The sequence below is a fragment of the Aotus nancymaae genome, unplaced genomic scaffold (assembly GCF_030222135.1).
Source record: "Aotus nancymaae isolate 86718 unplaced genomic scaffold, 86718_ANA_hifiasm-v0.15.2.pri h1tg000008l, whole genome shotgun sequence".
In the NCBI taxonomy this organism is placed as follows: domain Eukaryota; kingdom Metazoa; phylum Chordata; class Mammalia; order Primates; family Aotidae; genus Aotus; species Aotus nancymaae.
This window is the reverse complement of record NW_026988419.1, coordinates 26872440-26892697: the sequence shown is the minus strand read 5'-3', so window position 1 is coordinate 26892697 and position 20258 is coordinate 26872440. Positions and strand designations below refer to the sequence as shown.

Below are 20258 nucleotides of genomic sequence, written 5' to 3'. Positions count from 1 at the left end.
GTTTCCCATATTGGATCTGAGTGTGTGTGTGTGTGAGTGTGTGTGTGAATGCCAGTTGTAATTTGGATAATAATCTATGTGTGCAGTGATGTTTCAAGGTTGGAAGAATGGCTATTTAGATACATAAATAGTTCAGACTACTTTTTCCAAAACTTACTTATGGTTATTAAAATTCTTCTAACACCTTTTCCTTATGTCCTAAAGCCTCAGAAAATCTGTTTATAGTTTATCCCAGTTCACCCAAACATTTGAATACCTGAAAGAACTTAATAGTTTTTTTGTATGACTGGGCATTTTAATATGCAATCTTTCAGATAATTTATCAAAATAACAAATAAAAAGTCTTAGATTTGGATTCTAGAGAATCCTAGATTTTATCTTTTCCTTCTGGAGAAGTGATTGTTAGTCTCTCTCGTTGATTCCTGTTTTTAAGCCATGTCTATATCCACATCATGAATAGTCAAATCCTATGACAATCCAACAGAAATAATACAGCTAGTTCAGCATTGGCCTACATACTGCAATGCACTAAATGACATTAGGTGTGCAAAAGCATGTTGTGTGGTTTAAGGAGCCATACAAATATTAGCTATTTTTTTCTTAGGACAACAGCAGAATAAAAGTATTGAATTACTTCTGTTCAGGGCTTAAGCTTTTACAGTTAGGTCTTTAGAAATCTGAACATCTTTTTTTTTTTTTTTTTTGAGACGGAGTTTCACTCTTGTTACCCAGGCGGGAGTGCAATGGCGCGATCTCGGCTCACCGCAACCTCCACCTCCTGGGTTCAGGCAATTCTCCTGCCTCAGCCTCCCGAGTAGCTGGGATTACAGGCACGCGCCACCATGCCCAGTTAATTTTTTGTATTAGTAGAGACGGGGTTTCACCATGTTGACCAGGATGGTCTCGATCTCTTGACCTCGTGATCCACCCGCCTCGGCCTCCCAAAGTGCTGGGATTACAGGCGTGAGCCACCGCGCCCGGCCCTGAACATCTTAATATGGTAAAAGCTAATGTTATCTGATGTGGGGAGGTAGTTAATAAATGTTGCTATTATAATTGATCCTATTAATTTAATGGGTGGTTATATTTGTTAATTTAAAATTTAGAAAAAAATAAATTATCTGGTAAGTGGAGATCTTGGCCTTCTCTTGTAGAGAGGTACTCCGATGTAAGAAACAAATTAGATTTTGTTTTGGAATTATACAAATAATTGCATAGAAGGCTACATTCAAAAATATTTAATGTGAAGTTAGGAATATAATTAAGAACAGTTCTGTGTGGGGATCAATGTGTCAATGGTTTTATGGTTTTGTTTTTTTTTTTAGACAGAGCCTCATTCTGTCGCTCAGGCTATAGTGCAGTGGCATGATCTTGGCTCATTGGAACCTCTGCCTCCTGGGTTCAAGTGATTCTCCTGCCTCAGCCTCCTGAATAGCTGGGATTAAGGTGCGTGCCACCACATCCAGCTAATTTTTGTATTTTTAGTAGAGACGGTCTCACCGAGTTGGCCAAGTTGGTCTCGAACTCCTGACTTCAAATGATCCACCCATCTTGGCCTCCCAAAGTGCTGGGATTACAAGTGTGGCCTCCCAAAGTGCTGGGATTATAAGTGTGAGCCACCATTGACAGACATAATATTTTAAACAAGAAAACGTAAAGCTGTGTTTATAGCCAAGAACCATGATTTCAAATGTTACATTTCCTTTGAAGACACTGTTTCTGGTGGTTTGCTTTGGGGCTATAGTCAAATAGATTAGACAACATCAGTTTGTTTTTTAACTCTAATTTTAAACAAAATTGATCACTAATGAAATGTGGAATTCAAAGAAGATTGAATGTTAGCAGTTTTTTGTGTGATTTTTATTATTACACCTGATAGATTGACAGTATTTGTGAGTTATTATGGTATGGTTGGGAGTTTTTGCTTTGGAGTCAGGCATACATGGATTTCTGACCAAGTCTTGCTTTTTAGACTTTAGACAAGTTACTTACCTTCTCCAAGCCTCAGTTTTCTCATCAGCAAAATTGAGAGTAACAATAGTAGCTCCTTCATAAAGTTGTATAGAGAGTAAGTGACATCATCCAGCTAAAATGTTTAACACAGCATCTGGCATACCGTAGGTGCTACACAAATAATTCCTTTTCTTTCTCCACCTTCTTCTTGTTATTATTTTATTTTAATTATTCCCTGAATTCTTTTATGTTTCTCACCAAATTTGGTACTACCTAAAATAGGATTTAAGAAGCTGCAGTTGTTGAGTTTGTAAGACATATTAAGGGCATTATAATAAACTCATCTGATGAGAAAATTGTTCCTTGGAAATCATCTTTTGTATTTGAGATACAAAAGACAAGTGAAGAAGGAGAAAGACAGGTATTTTATTTGGGTAGATTACCTCCAAACACGTATGACTTTTCCTTTCATACTGGGCTTTCTTCATGCTGCAGAATGAGACTATTTTACGCTGCCAAGCTGTGGAATTGGGCTTACAGGAATCGGTAACGTAGGGACCCAGACCTCATAGCTGTATCCTTCTTCTTTTTACAAAGCAGTGTCACGTGGGAGACTGGAAGTGGATACATTGGAGAATGACTGGAATTTTTCTAAGTCAAAACGCTTTTTTAATCAAACCTTGTACTCAACACTATGGAAAGTACTGGAAAGCCAGAAAAAGGCTTGGATGTTAGTCCCAGCTCTGCACAGACTGCTGTGTGACCTTGGAAAACAAGCTTAAACTCTGAGCCTTTGTTTCCATAATTGCACAACAACGAGTCTGCACTCCTAGATGATCTCAGAGGTAACTTCTGGCTCAAATGTTTTTTAATTCTATATTTTCTTAGGTCCTCCAGCAATTATATTAAACTTGTTTCCTATCTTTCCTTATTCAAGGTTAACTTGTGGTAAGAGCAGAAATAGGAAAGAAAGCCTTGGGAACAGCACAGGATTCCAATTCAGGGTTTGAATTCCAGTTTTGATGCTGAGCAGCTATGTAACCTCAAGGAAATCATTTTACCCAGTGTATCTTAACTGTGGTTTCACATTTTATTAATCTGGGAGGATTTTTCAATAACACTGATGTTGAGCCCTAGTCTTGAAAATCCTAAACACTCAGGGATTGGTAGAGTATCAAAGCTCTCTAGGTGCAAAATAAATTCACAATGAGATATCACCTCACATCTGTTAGGATGGCTACTATCAAAAAGAGATAAATGTTGGCGAGGTGTGGAGAAAGGGAAGTCTTGTACACTATCGGTGAGATTGTATTAAGTTGGTGCAAAAGTAATTGCAGTTTTTGCCATTACTTTTAATGGCACTTTTGCACCAACCAAATAGATTAGTGCAGCCATTGTGGAATACAGCATGGAAGTTCCTAAATAAATTAAAAAGAGAACAACCATATGACAGAACAATACTTCTTCTGGTTATATACCCAAACGAAGTGAAATCATCACCTTGTAATAATATCTGCCCACTCCCATGGTCATCGCAGCATTATTGACAATAGCTGAGCTCTGGAAAAACTGAGGCGTCTGTCAGTGGATGAATGCATAAAGAAATTGTAATTGTGTGTGTATGTAAGTTTTTTTCTTTCTCAATTGTTGCACAAGAGATGCATGTAGTTTCAGGGTACATGTGATAATTTAATACATTCATATGATTTGCAAAGATCAAATAAGTTATACAATGAAATTTTAATCAGCCTTAAAAGGCAAGTGATCCTGCCATTTGTGACAACACGAATGCATCTGAAGGACATTATGCTAAGCAAAATAAATCAGACACAGAAAGAAAAATACTGTGTGGTCTCGCTGATATGTGGGATCTAAAAAGAAAAGTTGAATATATAGAAACAGAGACTAGAACTGTGGCTACCAAGGGTGGAGGGCAGCAGAGGGTAGGATGGGAGGGAGACTTTGGGGAGATGAGCGAAAGGGTACAGAGTTGCCGTTATATAGGATGACTAAGTCTAGAGAGCTAATGTACAGCATGAGGACTATAGCTATTCGTGTTGTATTGCATACTAGAAATTTGCTAAGAGAGTAGATTTTAAGTTTTTGATAGACATACACAAAATGGGTAGCTATGTGAGTGATGAATATGTCAATCTGTTTGACTGTAGTAATCATTTTACTATGTATATCAAAGCATCACATTGTACACCTACAATGTATACATTTTTTTAAAGCTCTCTAGGTGATTTGAATGTGCCAGGATTGAATGTGCCAGGATTGCAAAGACCGGTGAGTCTTAGTGCCCTTACATCTAAGCTGGAGCTCTTAAAAACAGTAATAGTAATTGCCCTCTCTGTGTCACACTGTTGAGGATCACGTAAAATAATATAGACAAAAACACTTTGCAGTGTATAAGTGCACAGTAATAATTAAAGCAGACATTATTAAAGGACTTAGCCTTTGGTATTATGTAAGTGGGAGGGATTCTATTAGCATATTAATTCTGTTTGCTGGGGTTCTAACCTCCTCAGATGAAATTCAGCTGCTATATTTGAGCCCCCAACCCCGACCCCCAGTAAGACATGGTAATTTACTTCTGTAGAAACTCCTAGTGCTGCTCTGGGACCCAGTGAGGACTTAATGGTTACGTGTTGACTCAGTGATTATTCCTAATAAATACAATTTTTCCATTTTTGCAGAGCACATATTGTCACCACGAATCACCATGACATGCTCGTGTACCCCTTTGCGCCACAGCTTGTAAACACAAAACTGTGGGATAAATAAGCCTAATGTTTTAGAGTGGGGAAAAATTAACTGTTTTTCAAATGTATCCTATTCTGTCTGAATTCCTAAACTCGGTTTAACATAATTTCCTTTAAGAACTTAATTTTAGGTTTCTTCAGTGGTTATTTTCTTCTGATATTTTCATGCTTGACATTGTAACACATTTTTGTCTGTTTGATTACTCCCCTAGAAATGTCTGTTAACATGGCTCTTTTGGTATTGAATACTTTTTCTTTTCCAAGTAGTGTTGAAATCAGTCACACAGTGACTTTTGAAATTGTCCGACTGTGGTCTGGTCTTCAGAATGAGTAGTGGTGTAATTAACACAGACCTGCAGACTTATTTTCATAAACTTGAAGGTTGCCTGTGACATGGGATGTGGCTCTGTGTCAGGTGTGTGTATTCCCTGCCCCGTGGCCACTCTTCAGGATTGAGTTTGAGAAACACAGGCAGATCCCAGATGGTAATGGGCTCTGGGAGAGACCAGAGTGCATGCGTTACTGCATTCTCTGACCACTCATGGCTCTAGCATCCACTCAGCATCCTCTACTTACCAGAAAATCTAGCTTGCAAAACAGAAGAAATGTCTAGAATCTTTTTGACATATGTATTATTTTTTGGTGAATGACTTCTGACTTTTCTCCCATTATCTCCCTCTGAGAATTCACTCTAAAGGGAGAAATATTTATCTCCTTTCTTTCCTTAGGAATCCCTTCAAATGATGAGCATCTTTTAAGAATTTAGTGACTACTTACTGATTAACCAAATAGCTAAATTACAATGGAGAGCAATCTTTTCTGGAATTAGAGCCCTCTATATTGTGGCACATGCTTCCTTCCCTTTTTCTGCTTATACACATAGGACATAATACAGCTGATGAAACTGGAGAGAGAGAGAGAACGAGAGAGAGAGAGCGAGAGAGAGAGATTTAAAAATGGCTGACAAACCAGGGCCTGTAGGCTGCATGGCTTTTACATTCTTCAATGTTTGTAAAGGGAAAAAAAATGGAGCATAGACCATATGGCCCACAAAGCCCAAAATGTTGTCTTGTGCAGAAAATGTTTGCTGACTCCTGAACGACATGGCAAATACGAATCATGAAGCCCACTCACTTTTTACTTTCATGAAGAAGTGCACTGTCTTTTCTCCTTTGAAGTATCCGCTTCCACTGGTAAAATCAGTCTTCACAGCTGTTCTAAAAGCAGGCTGAGAAAGCTCCTCTAGCTGGCTTTGTAACACAGGCTGCCCCAGAGAGCTCCTGGGTGTAGGCTGCTCTTGAGCCAGACTGCTGTTTGATCCTTGTTCATGCTCTTGCTCTCACTCCCCAGACCTCTCTCAGTATCAGCATCGTCCACTGATTTGCTGCACACCTTCTTTGACTTTGGCTTTTTGGCCAAATGCTTATTTCATTCCAATGGCTCTTATGAGTCTGCTTTGCCACCTTCCCCTTCTTTTTGTTTTTTTTAACCTTCTTTTACTCTCTGGGCCTCTCTTCTGTCACCCCTTCTTCCACCTTCTTCCGCAGCGTCTCAGCCCTCTTGAGACCAATGCCTTTCACAGCTAATATTTCTATTCCTGTCCTTTGCTTGCTCCTGTCCAGACCCAGTTTTCTCACTGGTTGCAAAGTGGGTCCAGTTCTACCACTGGAAACAGATTTTGGCAAATAGAGACCTCTGGTCTCCTCTCTCACAAGACCAATGGATCATTTTTGTGAACAGTATGACAGACCCTTTCTGGGTATTGCTCACATGTACCCTTCATGGTAGTTACCTAGTGTCCATATTGCCTGGTGTAATTTCCTTCCCATGGACCTCTGGCCACCTGCCTTCACCTATGACTGCAGCATTTCTCCATGCTTACCACTTTGACTAGATCACTCCAGTGGTCCTCTGATGCCTTAGGATGCAACACACATTTGTAACCAGGGTAACCAGGGCCATTATAGCACTCAAGCTTCTGGTATATTTCTTTGTTCCAGTCCAGCTTGCTGAATCCCTCCCTTTCCTACCTGTGAGTGCCCCTCTACTCAATACACATTTATTGAATGCTGATTCTATTCTTGGTACTATACTAAGCTCTGGAGTCAGAGATGACCAAGATGTAGCTTTGCTCTCAGTATTTTTTAATAGAAGAAGGATGATATGCACATACACGAATACAGAGCAAAGCAGAGGTGGTAAGTGATTAAGAAAGTTACTAAATGTTATGAAAGCACAGAAGGGAATATTTAGAAGTAAACTCTATAACAATAAAAATTCTGAACTACCTAATAAGAATATTACTAACTCTACCAAGTTGATCAATTAAATTATTATTTAATCAATTAATATTTGATTCTGTTTTTAACCTTCCTTTAAATATATGGCTTAAAGACTAAACTTTCAGTAAATTTTTTCTAAGTAACATACTCTTTCTCTGACTCATTATTTCATTTACTGATACCTTATCTTGACTCTAGCAATGTCTGTAAACATTAAAGTTCCATAAATAAAAGTAGTATTTTGATTATAGTATATAAGACAACATCCCTCTTTGTAAATACCCCAACCCCTTATTAGAAACTATATTGAGGCTGGGCATGGTGGCTCATGCCTGTAATCCCAGCGCTTTGGGAGGGTGAGGCAGGTGAATTACCTGAGGTTAGGAGTTCGAGACCAGCCTGGCCAACATGGTGAAACCCCTGTCTCTATTAAAAATACAAAAATTAGCAGAGTGTGGTGGCACACGCCTGTAATCCCAGCTACTCAGGAGGCTGAGGCAGGAGAATCGCTTGAACCCGGGAGGTAGAGGTTGCAAGATCACACCACTGCACTCCAGCCTGGGTGACAGAGCAAGACTCAGTTTCAAAAAAGCAAAACAAAAAGAAACTATATTGAATCCTCATTCCATACCCCAAGTGCATGAAATGGTGTGTTGTTACTGGTGGGTATGTTTGGTCAGTCCAGGTTGGCTGGTAGGTTTATTTATTGGAACAGACTTTAAGAGGTTGTCACTCAATTGCAAGAGATGCCTTTCAAGTAACTTGCATCTGGATGCTTTGCACCTTTCATTTCCCTCTCCCTTCTCATTCCTTGTACACCTCCTTTCTGGGTTGCTTTCTGTCAGGCCTTTTTCAGGATGTACATTGTTTCAAATATAAATTTGGAAGACCTAGCCAGAGCACGCTTGACTTGAGGGAGACACCCCTAGAACACTGACCTGCAGTGGGCACTCCAGGGGGGCTAGAGTGTTCACTAGCCTGCTCCAAGTGTGACTTCTGCTTGTGTGTACCACCAATTTCTTTGTTCATTTAGTACGTATTTTCCAAGCGATTTCTCTGTGCCTTAGACACTATGTTAGGTCTTAGGGACACAACAGTGTGTAGAAGGGGAAACTGTTATTGCCCTCACGTGGGAGGTAGCATCAGTTACAAATGTATATGAATAAATATGTGGTAATAATATCCTAGCTCAATACAGAAAGGAAGTTAACTCATTATTAACCTAACAGTTCTGTAATGTGCGTGTGTGTAAGTGTGTGACTGTCCGTGCATGTATATGTCTTTCTCTTTTATCTTTGTTGAGTGTAAGTGGAGAAGATGGCTAACATTGAGTTCTGTTGTGGCCATGGTACTTTATACCCACATTCTTTCTTTTAATCATGGAATTCTCCACCCCAGCCCCCACCCCGTAGATGTCGGAGCAAGGCAACATTGTTATGACTCAGACTGTCATTGGGAGGGTGAAGAAATGATTGCTTGCCTTATGAGAGTTTGGGGGCAGAAATATGCCACAGACTCTTATCTGAAGCCATCAGATTTAGTGGCTGTGAAACCACTGAAGTCAGAGATTTACATTTTTTACAGCAAGGAGAGAAAATTTCCCCTTTCCTCTGCAGAAGTCAGGATTAGATCTCAGAAATAGAAATGTGTCCTCCTAAATGCGTGCCCACCCCCGTGGTTGACAAACAACGGATTTCCCAAGATAGCTACCACACGCTTGGGTTCTAATCTCTGTGTTGCTTCCCCGCCAGAATGTCTAAGTCCTTCCCGAATACGCCCAGTCATACTTTCTGAACTTTTGAGCAAACACCGTCCGGCTTCTTGTGCTTTCCTCAAAGACCCCAGGAGGGAGAGAGGACACAGGCCGGGGCGAAGCGCCCCTGCGCGGGGGATTCCTGCCACTCCGCGCCACCCTGCGGCGCAAACGCGCTTCCCAGCTGCCGTCCCACCCGCTGCTGGCACGCTGAATAAGGAGCCGCGCTATTTTTGCCTCCCCGGCTGCAATCCTTTATTTTTACATGCAAGAAGGAAATAAATAAGGGATTAAGAAGGAAATGCATGGCCTTAGTTTATCCCGAGCAGGAGGGGGTTGGACTAGAAGGGGGTAGGTGAAGTCTGGGGTGGTGGAAAAGGCAGGAGGATTTCGACTGGTTGTTCTCTCCCGATCATCCCTGTCTCTGGCCTGGAAGCCCCCGCACTCTCTTTCTGCCCCTCTGGCTTATCCGTGACTGCAATCTCCCCCTCCACCGCCCCGTCTTTGGAGGTACCACCATCACCTCTGATGCTGCCTGGGCTGCTGCATCACTCTGCTGCTTTTCCCCGTTCCCCACCTCCCACCAAAGCATGCGCAGTGCGTTCCGGGCCAGGCAACAGCAGCAGCACAGCATCCAAGCAGCAGAATCAGCACCCGAAGCCCCGCTCGGGCGCGCTCTCGGGGGAGCGGGGCGCACGCCCGCTCCGCGCGTCCCCGCACCGCTCGCTCCCGCGCGGCGCCTCAGCATCCTCAGGCCCGGCGGCAACCCCCGCAGTCGCTGAAGCGGCCGCGCCCGCCGCGGGAGGGAGTAGCTGCTGGGGAGGCTCCAAGTTGGTGGACCCCTCGACTCCTCTGCGGTCCGCCTCGGGAGTGGCTGCGAGGCCAGCCGGGAAAGGGGGCGCCGCCCAGCCCCGAGTCCCGAGCCCCGAGCCTGGAGCCCCCTACCCTCCGCGGCACCATGCGCGCCGAGCCGGCGTGACCGGCTCCGCCCGCAGCCGCCCCGCAGCCAGCCCGGCGCTCTCGCCGGCCACACGGAGCGGCGCCCGGGAGCTATGAGCCATGAAGCCGCCCGGCAGCAGCTCCTGGCGGCCGCCCCTGGCGGGCTGCAGCCTTGCCGGCGCTTCCTGCGGCCCCCAACACGGCCCCGCCGGCCCGGTGCCTGCCAGCGCCCCGGCCCGCACGCCGCCCTGCCGCCTGCTCCTCGTCCTTCTCCTGCTGCCTCCGCTCGCCGCCTCGTCCCGGCCCCGCGCCTGGGGGGCTGCTGCGCCCAGCGGTGGGTATGGCCCCGTGCCCTCTGCGTTGGCTTTCCCGCGGGGCCCTGCGGAGGAAAGCGAAGGGCGCGCGGGTCCGTGCGCTCCGGGCTTGTCCCCCGCTCGGCCTTTCCATCCCTCCCTGCCTGCCTTTCCACCCTTCTCGTTCCCAGACCCCTGTTCATTCCAGCTCACTTTTGGAAGTCTATTTCTGTTGCATTTGCTAAAAACCCATTCCAATTCTTGTTGGTTCTACTGGGAGGTGTTTAGTGGATTCTGGGTCCCTCAGCGATCTCTGTGCAACTTGCGGAGGGGAAACCAGAGGATGGGAAATACAGCGAGGGAGCAAGTTGCTACTTGCTTGGTGGAGCCTTAATGGAATGCGGGGAAGATGTAGTGATAATAGTGGCAATGGGCTGTTTCCTCAAATTTGCTATCCGGCATATTCAGTGCGGTTGGAATTAAGGTGGGGGCGGCACACTTCGGGGACCAAAGAATTAAGGTGCCGAAGACATACTTCGTGCACGACCTTTGGTTGTGATTTCTCAAAGTGCTTGTCATTATAAGGAACAATTAATATAATACAATCTTCAATACACATTGATGATTGGCAATTATCACTAAAAGCAGAAAGCTAGCTTTGTCAGGAAAATAAAAAGAAGTTGGAAAGCTGCCAGCATCTGCATCCCTACATGGAAAAGAATGTTTGCTCATCTCAAAGTTAAAAGATAAGGGAACTGTCCATTTTGTTAAAAGTGTCAAGTACTGAATACGTTCGGTATCCATGAATTCAGTACTCAAGTTATCTTAGGAGCGTTCTTAGCTCTTGGATGAGATGCCACTAGACAGAGTTGAATTGTGCTTCTGTGGACTCAGAGAAGGGGTGGAGATCGGGGGCCGGACCCCTGAACATGTTCATTTAATGACTCTTCTTCCCTCAAATTCATTCTACCCCCTCCCCCGAACACTTAAATTATAGATTTGAGTCTGACTAGAAAATGTATATATAAGACATAAATCAAAATAAAGAGTGCACAGTTGTATAAGCCTTATTGGTTATTTATTAACCTCTCCAGACCATTTTATTGTTGAAATAACTTGCTTTACTGTAGCTGTACTTCTTCACTGCTTATAAATAGAAAACTTTGTGTATGCAATTAAAGGAAAAATGCATTTTAGTGCTTATGTATTTATGGGGTAAAAATGTGTGTTTGTGTATGTTTGTTTCCTGCCCCCCCACCCCCCCACCCCCACCAGCTCCGCATTGGAATGAAACTGCAGAAAAAAATTTGGGAGTCCTGGCAGATGAAGACAATACATTGCAACAGAATAGCAGCAGTAATATCAGTTACAGCAATGCAAAGCAGAAAGAAATCACACTGCCTTCAAGACTCATATATTACATCAACCAAGACTCGGAAAGCCCTTACCACGTTCTTGACACCAAAGCAAGACACCAGCAAAAACATAATAAGGTAGGCAGGAGGCTGGCTTTGCAAAAGTTAACTATCATGAGGAGTTTTCCTTTGATTTGATTTTCTGCCAGAATCTGATTTCACAAATTTTACTGCAGCATTTTATTAAGAAAGCAATTAATACGATAGGAGAGAAACTGGAAGGAATTAACTTGGGATCTACTGGGATAGGACTGTTGTTTCTCTTCTCTGACTAAAGTGGAACTAGAATTTTCTGATACCTGAAATGATATCTATGTACCTTTCAGGTACATGGGGCACTTAACAGTAGTTAAGTGAACGTGTTTATGATTCTGACTTGTTTCTGTGAGGCTTTATGTAAGGGTGCAGTATTCTGCCTTGATATAAAACTGCCTCCCAAGATATAAAAACTGCTTTCAATCTGCACATGTAAGATTGCTTCAAGAAGCTATTTGGCTGTAGTGTCTCCATCAGTCTTTCCACTTAGAAATTGAAAGTTTAAACAGTCTCTTTCTTTCTTTAATCAGTAGGAGGAAAAAAAATTTTTCTGTTGTATTTTCCATAGGCAAACAATTTGACATTTAAAAAGATTATGGTGAGTATACACAAATTATTTGCATAACATGAAGATCAATTTTGGCTAACATAGTTCTTCAGTACTTAATCTGCATTGATTATGAGCAGTTGCTTTACTTTCAGGTTAGTTCAGAAAGTGGGACTGATACTTGTAAAGGTTTCAGTGGAAGACAAATGTGCTTAATATCCAAAGAGTTTAAGGGATCTTTTTCTCTGCTTACTATCATTTACTTGAATTAATATTATTTTGGACCCCAAGCAGATTTACACAATGGGTTATCCATACCTCTGTTGTTTATTAGGAGCAGAAATTAGAGTCTATATGTTAAATGTTTCATTTTGACCTATACTTGTTCAGGTGAGAACAGTTAACTGTCTAAATATCTAGCATTTAAGAAAGTATCTGCAGTTTACATCATTGTTTTTATTAGTTTTCTAAAATATAGGTGAGTGGTAACAGTATTTATCCCCATTTTACAAGTGGGGAGCTAGAAATTTAAGGCTTTTGGGTGATTTTCCTAATATTGTAAAGCAGCTAATATAAAATTCAGGTGACCTGAATGTTTAAGTTAAGTTTTACTATTTTTTACAAGTTAGGTCTCTGAGAAAGTGCTTCCTTCACATTGAATATTACTGGAGAGGTTTTTTTTTACATTTCTTTCACATTATTTTGAAGTGGCTGCTACCCACCATGGCTGAGATAAATGGGTCTCTGTTCTGGGCCAGCCCTTTTCCCCATAAGCTCCCATGAAACTTAATGGACTGACTACTAGGTCATGTCTAACTCATTTGTCTTATCGATAGGAGAAATGGGTGTTGTCTTTAAAGAAGAGAAATCCAAGGCCCTTTTGATAAAATGCATTGAGACTTTTATAGCTTTCCTTATGAATGGGACCTTCTAGAGTTAAGTGGTTAGTTCTCAAACTCCAGCACCTTTGCTTATGGTGCTGAAGGAAGGAGAAACAGCTGCCTCAAAGCCTGTTTCAAAGAATGCTCAAACCCTCCTCAGCAGAGACTTGAGATTTCAGTGGAACTTTTTAGTAACTTAGATGTTGGAGGCTATGATTAATGCCTGCCTTATAGTTTAACCTTATGTGGCTGTTTTCTTTGGTGGGATGTGGTTTGACTATAATATACCTGACTTCCTATGATAATAAGATTTGTTAAACCTGTCCTCACCACTTACCTAGAGGAATAGACTTCTCACTGTGGATCACCTGCTTGCCCTTGGAATGATTCTATGTCTCACCCTCTCCACTACCCTCAATTGTAGTTGTAGTTTTTTTTTTTTTAATACTGTACTTTGAAAAGAATATTTATACAGAAATCATATTTGAAAGCATTTTTCTTACTAGTTTAACTCGATGAACATTTGTTACACCTTTCTCATGTGCAAAGCAGTATGCTAAGTATGCAAAGATAAGGGTTAAAAGGATGAAAAGACATGATCTATCCTCCAGGAGATGGGAAAATGAGATGAGCAAAGTTCTAAAAGTGCTCTCGTACAGGTATAGACAGTGTTGTTGTTTGGTGGGTACCCTGAAATTTCCCTTAATGTTTTGTGATCTCCCTTTTACTTCTGTTTTTAAGCATCCCTTCAAGTAGTTGATAAAAAGTGTTCCATTTGCTTTCTGCTGTATCTTAGGATGACTTGCTTAATAACAGTGATGAGAGATACTTGCCAGTTCTGCTGCTTTAGAAATGTTTCAGTAAGAATAGAATTTCATTTCTGCTTTCATATAAAGAAGTTTTGATTTTAATATCTCTGTTATGTACCTTTTTTCCCCTCCCCTGATTTCATTGCACTGAAGCACATTTTTAATGAAAGCCTTAGAAATGCTGAATCACTGTGCCTTTCTCATAGATCCCTAGACTGGGGGTAGAGGTGGAAATGGAAATTCTCAAATATAGGTTGCAAGGCCAAGTTCCACATTTATGTCTGAAGAAATTTCATAAATGTTCAGTGTTAATCAGTCTTTATTACTTTACAGCTGGGGAAGTTAACATGTTTATTAACTCTTCCAGAATTTGTGTGTAAAAGCAGATTGTGCAAACCACCTCTTTACATACTAATGTTTCTGAATGCCTTAATGTTTCTTTGTCAAAGAATGTTGAAAAATCTTTTTTATCTACATAGAGTGATGTATAACCACTTGTCCAAATGCCATTTTTGAAAGTGGAAGTGGCACTCCTAATAATTACGCCAGGGTAGTAGGCATAAACCAAGGTAGTCCAGAGCAGGCAGGGAGTTTTGACACCTTGGATCTAAATGCTATGTTCCTTGATTTTTGGTGCTTACGCCAATTCAAGATTCTTTAAATACAGTTTTATCTTCTGATGATTTAGTACAAATTCTTTCTTACTAGCTAGGAAGTCAGTGTCCTGCCATGTAGCAGTATTAGGATTTGAAATGGAAAAATTTACTTTTGCTTTGCGTGATATTGTAAAATATATTTGGTAATTATCCTGTTTCCTGGTACACAGCTTTGAAGATCCAGAGTGATGAGTGTCTTTCATATGCCAATGAGATGACAGGTGGCTGGGGGTCCCTAGATAGCTTCAGGATGGGAGCTGGTCACCAGAAAGACCAACACATTATCAGAGGTTTGGGACTTTCAGCCCTCAATCTCAAAGAGAGAGGCAGAAGGTTGAGTTGATCACCAATAACCAGTGATTTAATCAGTCATGTCTATGTAAGGAAGCATCCATAATCACCCAAAAGACTGGGTTCTGAAAACTTCTGGATAGCTGAACATGTGGAACTTCCTGGAGGGTGGAGTTCCTGGGGAGGGCATTGAAGATCCTTGCCCTATGTGTCTCTTTCGTCTGGCTGCTCATCTGTAGTCTTTGAAATATCTGTTATTAAATAGTAAGTGTAAGTAAAGTATTTCCTGAGTTCTGTGAACCGATCTAGCAAATTAAGGGAATTGTTGCTACCCCAGTTTATAGCTAGTCTGTCAGGAGCACAGGCCTCCATCTGGGGCTTGAGATTGGCATCTGAAGCGGGCATCTGTAGGCTTGTGGGACTAGGCCTTCAACCAGTGGATCTGATGCTATCTCCAGACTAAGAGGTCAGAATTGAATTGAATTAGAAGACACCAAAGTGGTATCTGATGAAGAATCTGCAGAATTACTTGGTGTGTGGGAAAAACCCTCCCATACATCAGATGTCAGAAGTGTTGGTTTGAGTGTTGTGTGAAACTAGAGAAGGAAGAAGCATTGCTTTTTTCTTCTATCTCTTACTTTGTTATCAAGATCAATCTTTTTCACTTGTAGAGACTTTTATGGGCATAAATGGAAATATAAGCATTTTGTGAACCATTAATGCAATATATTAATAAAATGGACCATGCATTTAAAAAGCAGGAGAAATGCTAGATTCATTCATTTATTTTGAGATAATCCTATGTGGTCTGTTCCTAGGAAAGTTAAGGAAGCTTTTCATGGAACTTTAGTCAAAAAATACTTATCCTATTGGGCACGGTGGCTCATGCCTGTAATCCCAGCACTTTGGGAGGCCGAGGTGGATGGATCACCTGAGGTCAGGAGTTCAAGATCAGCCTGCTCAACATGATGAAACCCCATCTCTACTAAAAATACAAAAATCAGCCGTGCGCAGTGGCACATGCCTGTAATCACAGCTACTCAGGAGGTTGAGGCACAAGAGTTGTTCGATCCTGGGAGGTGGAGGTTGCAGTCAGTGCCACTGCACTCCAGCCTAGGTGACAGAATGAGACTCTATCTCAAAACAAAAAAGGAAAAAACTACTTGTCCTGTATCATATTCCCTTAGAATTTTCTTCTCTTCTGGTTGAGAAGGGATTGTGAAGATGCACGATGCATAGCAGCGGAGCTTGGGGAAAGCTGTCTTTAGTTGACCTGTGTGTAGCTCAGTCTTTTGTTGCTTTCTCTGCTACCCACCACTCCAGGTTGAAGAGAACAGAGAGAAGTTTAAGTGAATTTAGATCTTGATAATTATTTTTATTTCCTTTTCTATTTTAGGACAAGACTGGTTCCACATTTCTGGACTTTCCAGAAGCCAGTTTTTCCATTGTTCTTGGTATGGGACAACAGAAAGAGGAGCATGGGACAAAGAGTCCCACCTGTCTCTGCCATGAGGTGTTAGCACACTTTTTTACAATTCTGGAACATATATTTTTATGACCTTTTTTATAAGGAATTAATTTAAAAAATCAATAGAAAGTTTTATACTGTGGAATGTTGAGAAAAGATTTCCCTTCTGGAAGTTTTTTTTTTTTTTTTGAGACGGAGTTTCGCTCTTGCTACCCAGGCTGGAGTGCAATGGCACGATCTCGGCTCACCACAACCTCCACCTCCTGGGTTCAGGCAATTCTCCTGCCTCAGCCTCCTGAGTAGCTGGGATTACAGGCACGCGCCACCGTGCCCAGCTAATTTTTTGTATTTTTAGTAGGGACGGGGTTTCACCATGTGACCAGGATGGTCTCGATCTCTTGACCTTGTGATCCACCCGCCTCGGCCTCCCAAAGTGCTGGGATTACAGGCGTGAGCCACCGCGCCCGGCCTGGAAGTTTCTTTAGCAAGCCCAGACTTTATCTAAAGAGCTGTCTGTATAACCTTATGGTATATACCATGGACATACCTTGCTTTTCCCTAACTTAAACGAATTTGATTGTTTGACAAGTCAGTATTGTCACAGGGCCCTTTCTCAGATTTGGTTGAGGTGCAACTATTATGTTATATGGTAACGTAAACCTTTGTATTGATATTAACAGCCTTCCCAAGTTTTCCAGGTCTTCCTAAGCAGTCATTACAAAATTGTAATATATAGAATTCAGGCTTGTAATAATTTCACTTTTAATGCTTGGCATGTAGTAGGCCTTCTGTTGAATGAATTGATGATTGAACACTCATGTTAGAGTATAGTGGTTTTCCATGGAATTTATGTTATAATCAAACTAAAATTCAAAAGGACTTTCAAAATACTATTAAGTATTTTTGGCACTGTGCTGGATCAGTAGGAGAGATAATTTTGGTCTTCAGTTTTTAGCACTGCATAAATCACACTAACTATATGCCTATACTACTTAAAGTAACAAAAATACTTATATCAATAATTCTTAGATAATGTCTCTCACTGCTGCCCATCATTAATTTGATAATCAAGAGCTGACTCTGGCAGTTTCTGTTATTGTTATGGTGGAGCAAGATGTGTCTTTCTACTCAAATAGTTTCCAATAAATCAGATCTACACATGGTAGGTGTTCAGTTTTGTTTGATTCAGCAAACATTTGTTAAATGCCTCTTTTGAATCAGGCAGTGCTAGACTCTGGGGAAAATGAAGAAGACTAACACTTAATCCCTACCTTTGCTCACTGGTGGAGTGTCAGAATCAAGGCAGCTGCTAACATGTGATTTATGTTAGTGCAGTTACTAGTGGAAGGAACAGAAGGCTGTAGGTATCCAAAGGAGAGAATAATCATTGTCTAGGGAAGTCAAAGAAAACCTCATAGAAGAAGAAACAATTGAGCTGGCCCTAAAGAGCAATTAGGAGATAGATAGGTTTGTGCAGAAGGCAGAGAAAGGAAACTCCACAGAATAGGCAGAGCAGAGGCTGCGGGTGCAAAGGCCTGACTTGCTTGAGTAGTAGCAGGGTATTTGAGTGGTGAGTGCAAGAAGGGAAAATGCAAGTGTAGGAAACTTCAAGACAGGGTCTCGCTCTGTCACCCAGGCAGCAGTGCAATGGCACGATCTTGGCTCACTGCAGTCTTTGCCTCTTGGGTTCAAGCGATTCTCCCACTTCAGCCTCCTAGGTAGCTAGGACTACAGGCATTTGCCATGACGTCTGGGTAATTTTTCTGTTTCAAGTAGAGATGGGGTTTCACCATGCTGACCAGGCTAGTCTTGAACTCCTGAACTCAGGTGATTCACCCACCTCGGCCTCTCAAAGTGCTGGGATTACAGGCGTGAGCCATCGTGCCTGGCCTAGTATAACATTTGTTACCAATTTTTGAATATCCTGCTCAGTTCCTCTAGGAACCCAGTGACATAGACGTTTATAGATATAGCAGTTGAGATTTATAGTTAATATCTTCAATAAGGACAAACAGCTAGTAAGTGGCAGAGAGAGTTAGGATTTGAACCCAGGTCTTTCCTTTGTAGAGTCATTCTGGGGAGAGGTAGGATGTATTGGGAGTGGCAGGAAGTAAAAGTTGAAGTTTGTGAAGACTGTGAAGATATGAGGGCTCTGGATTTATTTCATATCAAATTGTAAGTCCTGGGAAGTCAAGAGGTGAGTGCATATTGATGAGCATAGGTGAATGCCAATTATGTGGCTCCCAGTGAGCTTTACTTTTAGTAGGAAGAGACAGACTGTAACATGCCCACAGCAGCAATGACAACCACACGAAAATTTTAGGTATTGACAAGTGCTTGCAGAAGATAAAAAGATATGATATGGTAGAGAGTGGTGGGTGTGATGATTTCTCTTGAAGAATCAGAAGATTGGGCTTACAGCCCTGGGTGGGAGTAATTCACCTAGGGAGTAACCCACCTACAGGTGAGGCATAGCTCTTCTTTTTTTTTTTTTGAGACGGAGTTTCGCTTTTGTTACCCAGGCTGGAGTGCAATGGGGCGATCTCGGCTCACCGCAACCTCCGCCTCCTGGGTTCAGGCAATTCTCCTGCCTCAGCCTCCTGAGTAGCTGGGATTACAGGCACGCGCCACCATGCCCAGCTAATTTTTGTATTTTTAGTAGAGATGGGGTTTCACCATGTTGACCAGGATGGTCTCAATCTCTTGACCTTGTGATCCACTCACCTTGGCCTCCCAAAGTGCTGGGATTACAGGTGTGAGCCACTGCGCCCGGCCCAGCTCTTCTTTAGATAGGGTGGCACATGCTATTTACTGCAGTGCCCTCACTCTTTGTTGCTAACATTAACCTGTCTGCATTTCTGGTCCCTTTGGGCATTTGAATTTGAACCCTTGTCTTTGATTCTTCTCTTCCATAAAGTCTGGACCATTTTTGGACATTTTGTCCTGATTTGGTCCAGCCGTTACCATGCTTTCCAGCAGACTACAGCTGAGCTGTGCTTTTGAAAGTCTTGGTTCAGTGTGTATTCCTAAATAATGCTTTTTGCTCACGGGTTGACTCATTCCTGCTAAGTATGTAACTACTAGTGTCATTCTGTCTTAACTTATTCAGGCTTTGTTAACAGGATGGGCCACTATCCTTCTCTTTACAGCTGATCAAAAAATAACCCAGGAGGCCAGGTGCAGTGGCTCACACCTGTCATTTAAGCATTTCGGGAGGCTGAGGTGGGAGGATCACTTAAGGCTAGGCATTTGAGAGCAGCTCAGACAACAGAGCCAGACCCCATGTCTACAATAAGTTTAAAAAATTAAAAAGAAAAAGTAACCCAGGAGTATTTGCCTAGTGGTGATGCCCAGGGTTGGTGGCATCACCTAGTGTGAAGGTAAATCATGTAGGAAAAGAGCTCTTCTTCTTGCCTTCCTCATCTTTCTCAGCCATACCCCTCTGTGTTTCTAGCCATCTAAGAGTGAACCTTGAGAGTCATCTTTGACTCCTCTCTCTCCTGCCTATAAATAGTCACCGATTAAGTCTTGACATTTCTCCCATGACTCCATTCCTCCCCGCTTCTCTGCATTGTGTTCTTGTCATCACTTCTGGTTTCTCTCTCTGTCAATCCGTCAGTCCCACTGCTGACAGATTAATCTTCATGGAATACTTATTTCATCATGTGACTCCCTTTATCCACATTCAACAAGCATAATTTCAGCTAGATAAATTTTCCTCATGGAGCAAGGGAGAGGATGTAAATTTCTTTTGAGAAGAACTGCTGCTTTCCTTCTTAAACCACACATTTGCTATTTCCTTCTCCTTTCAGCATTTTTCCAGTCCTGATTACCCAAAGGTCAGTCCATAGCGGGAGATAATTTTGTATGATTCTATTAATTGCTGTCCAATCCCTGGGGCTAGTTTTGGGAAACCCTTGTGACCAGTGGCAGGAACCAAATCTATCAGTAATGTGTTCTTAGGCTTTTAAGTCCAAATTCTGTTAAATTCCTGCTTCAGAACATCATGTCATCTCCATCTTTAAGATCTGAGTAATTAATTACTCCTAGAGTATGCATTTACTAAATGAAAATATTTTATTCCTTTCAAGAATGTACACAATTATAAGGCTTTATTCACACAACGTATTCAGTTCACAATTGATGTGGGCACCCTTTAACCTTATAAAA

At 41.9% G+C, this 20258-nt stretch overlaps 1 protein-coding gene across 4 annotated transcripts in view; it reads left to right on the top strand.

The window, feature by feature from the left end:
- ADAM23 (ADAM metallopeptidase domain 23) overlaps nt 1-20258 on the top strand; it is a 190703-nt gene that overhangs the window by 11842 nt on the left and 158603 nt on the right. For 2 of the 4 annotated variants that reach the window (XM_012446320.2, XM_012446321.2), the window contains exons 1-2: nt 9500-10026; nt 11261-11478. In XM_012446320.2, coding sequence (XP_012301743.1) covers nt 9813-10026; nt 11261-11478 — 432 coding nt within the window. In that variant the 5' untranslated portion in view covers nt 9500-9812. Of the gene's footprint in view, nt 1-9499; nt 10027-11260; nt 11479-20258 lie in introns of those variants that run through there. The other 2 variants (XM_012446322.2, XM_012446323.2) reach the window with 2 other exon arrangements.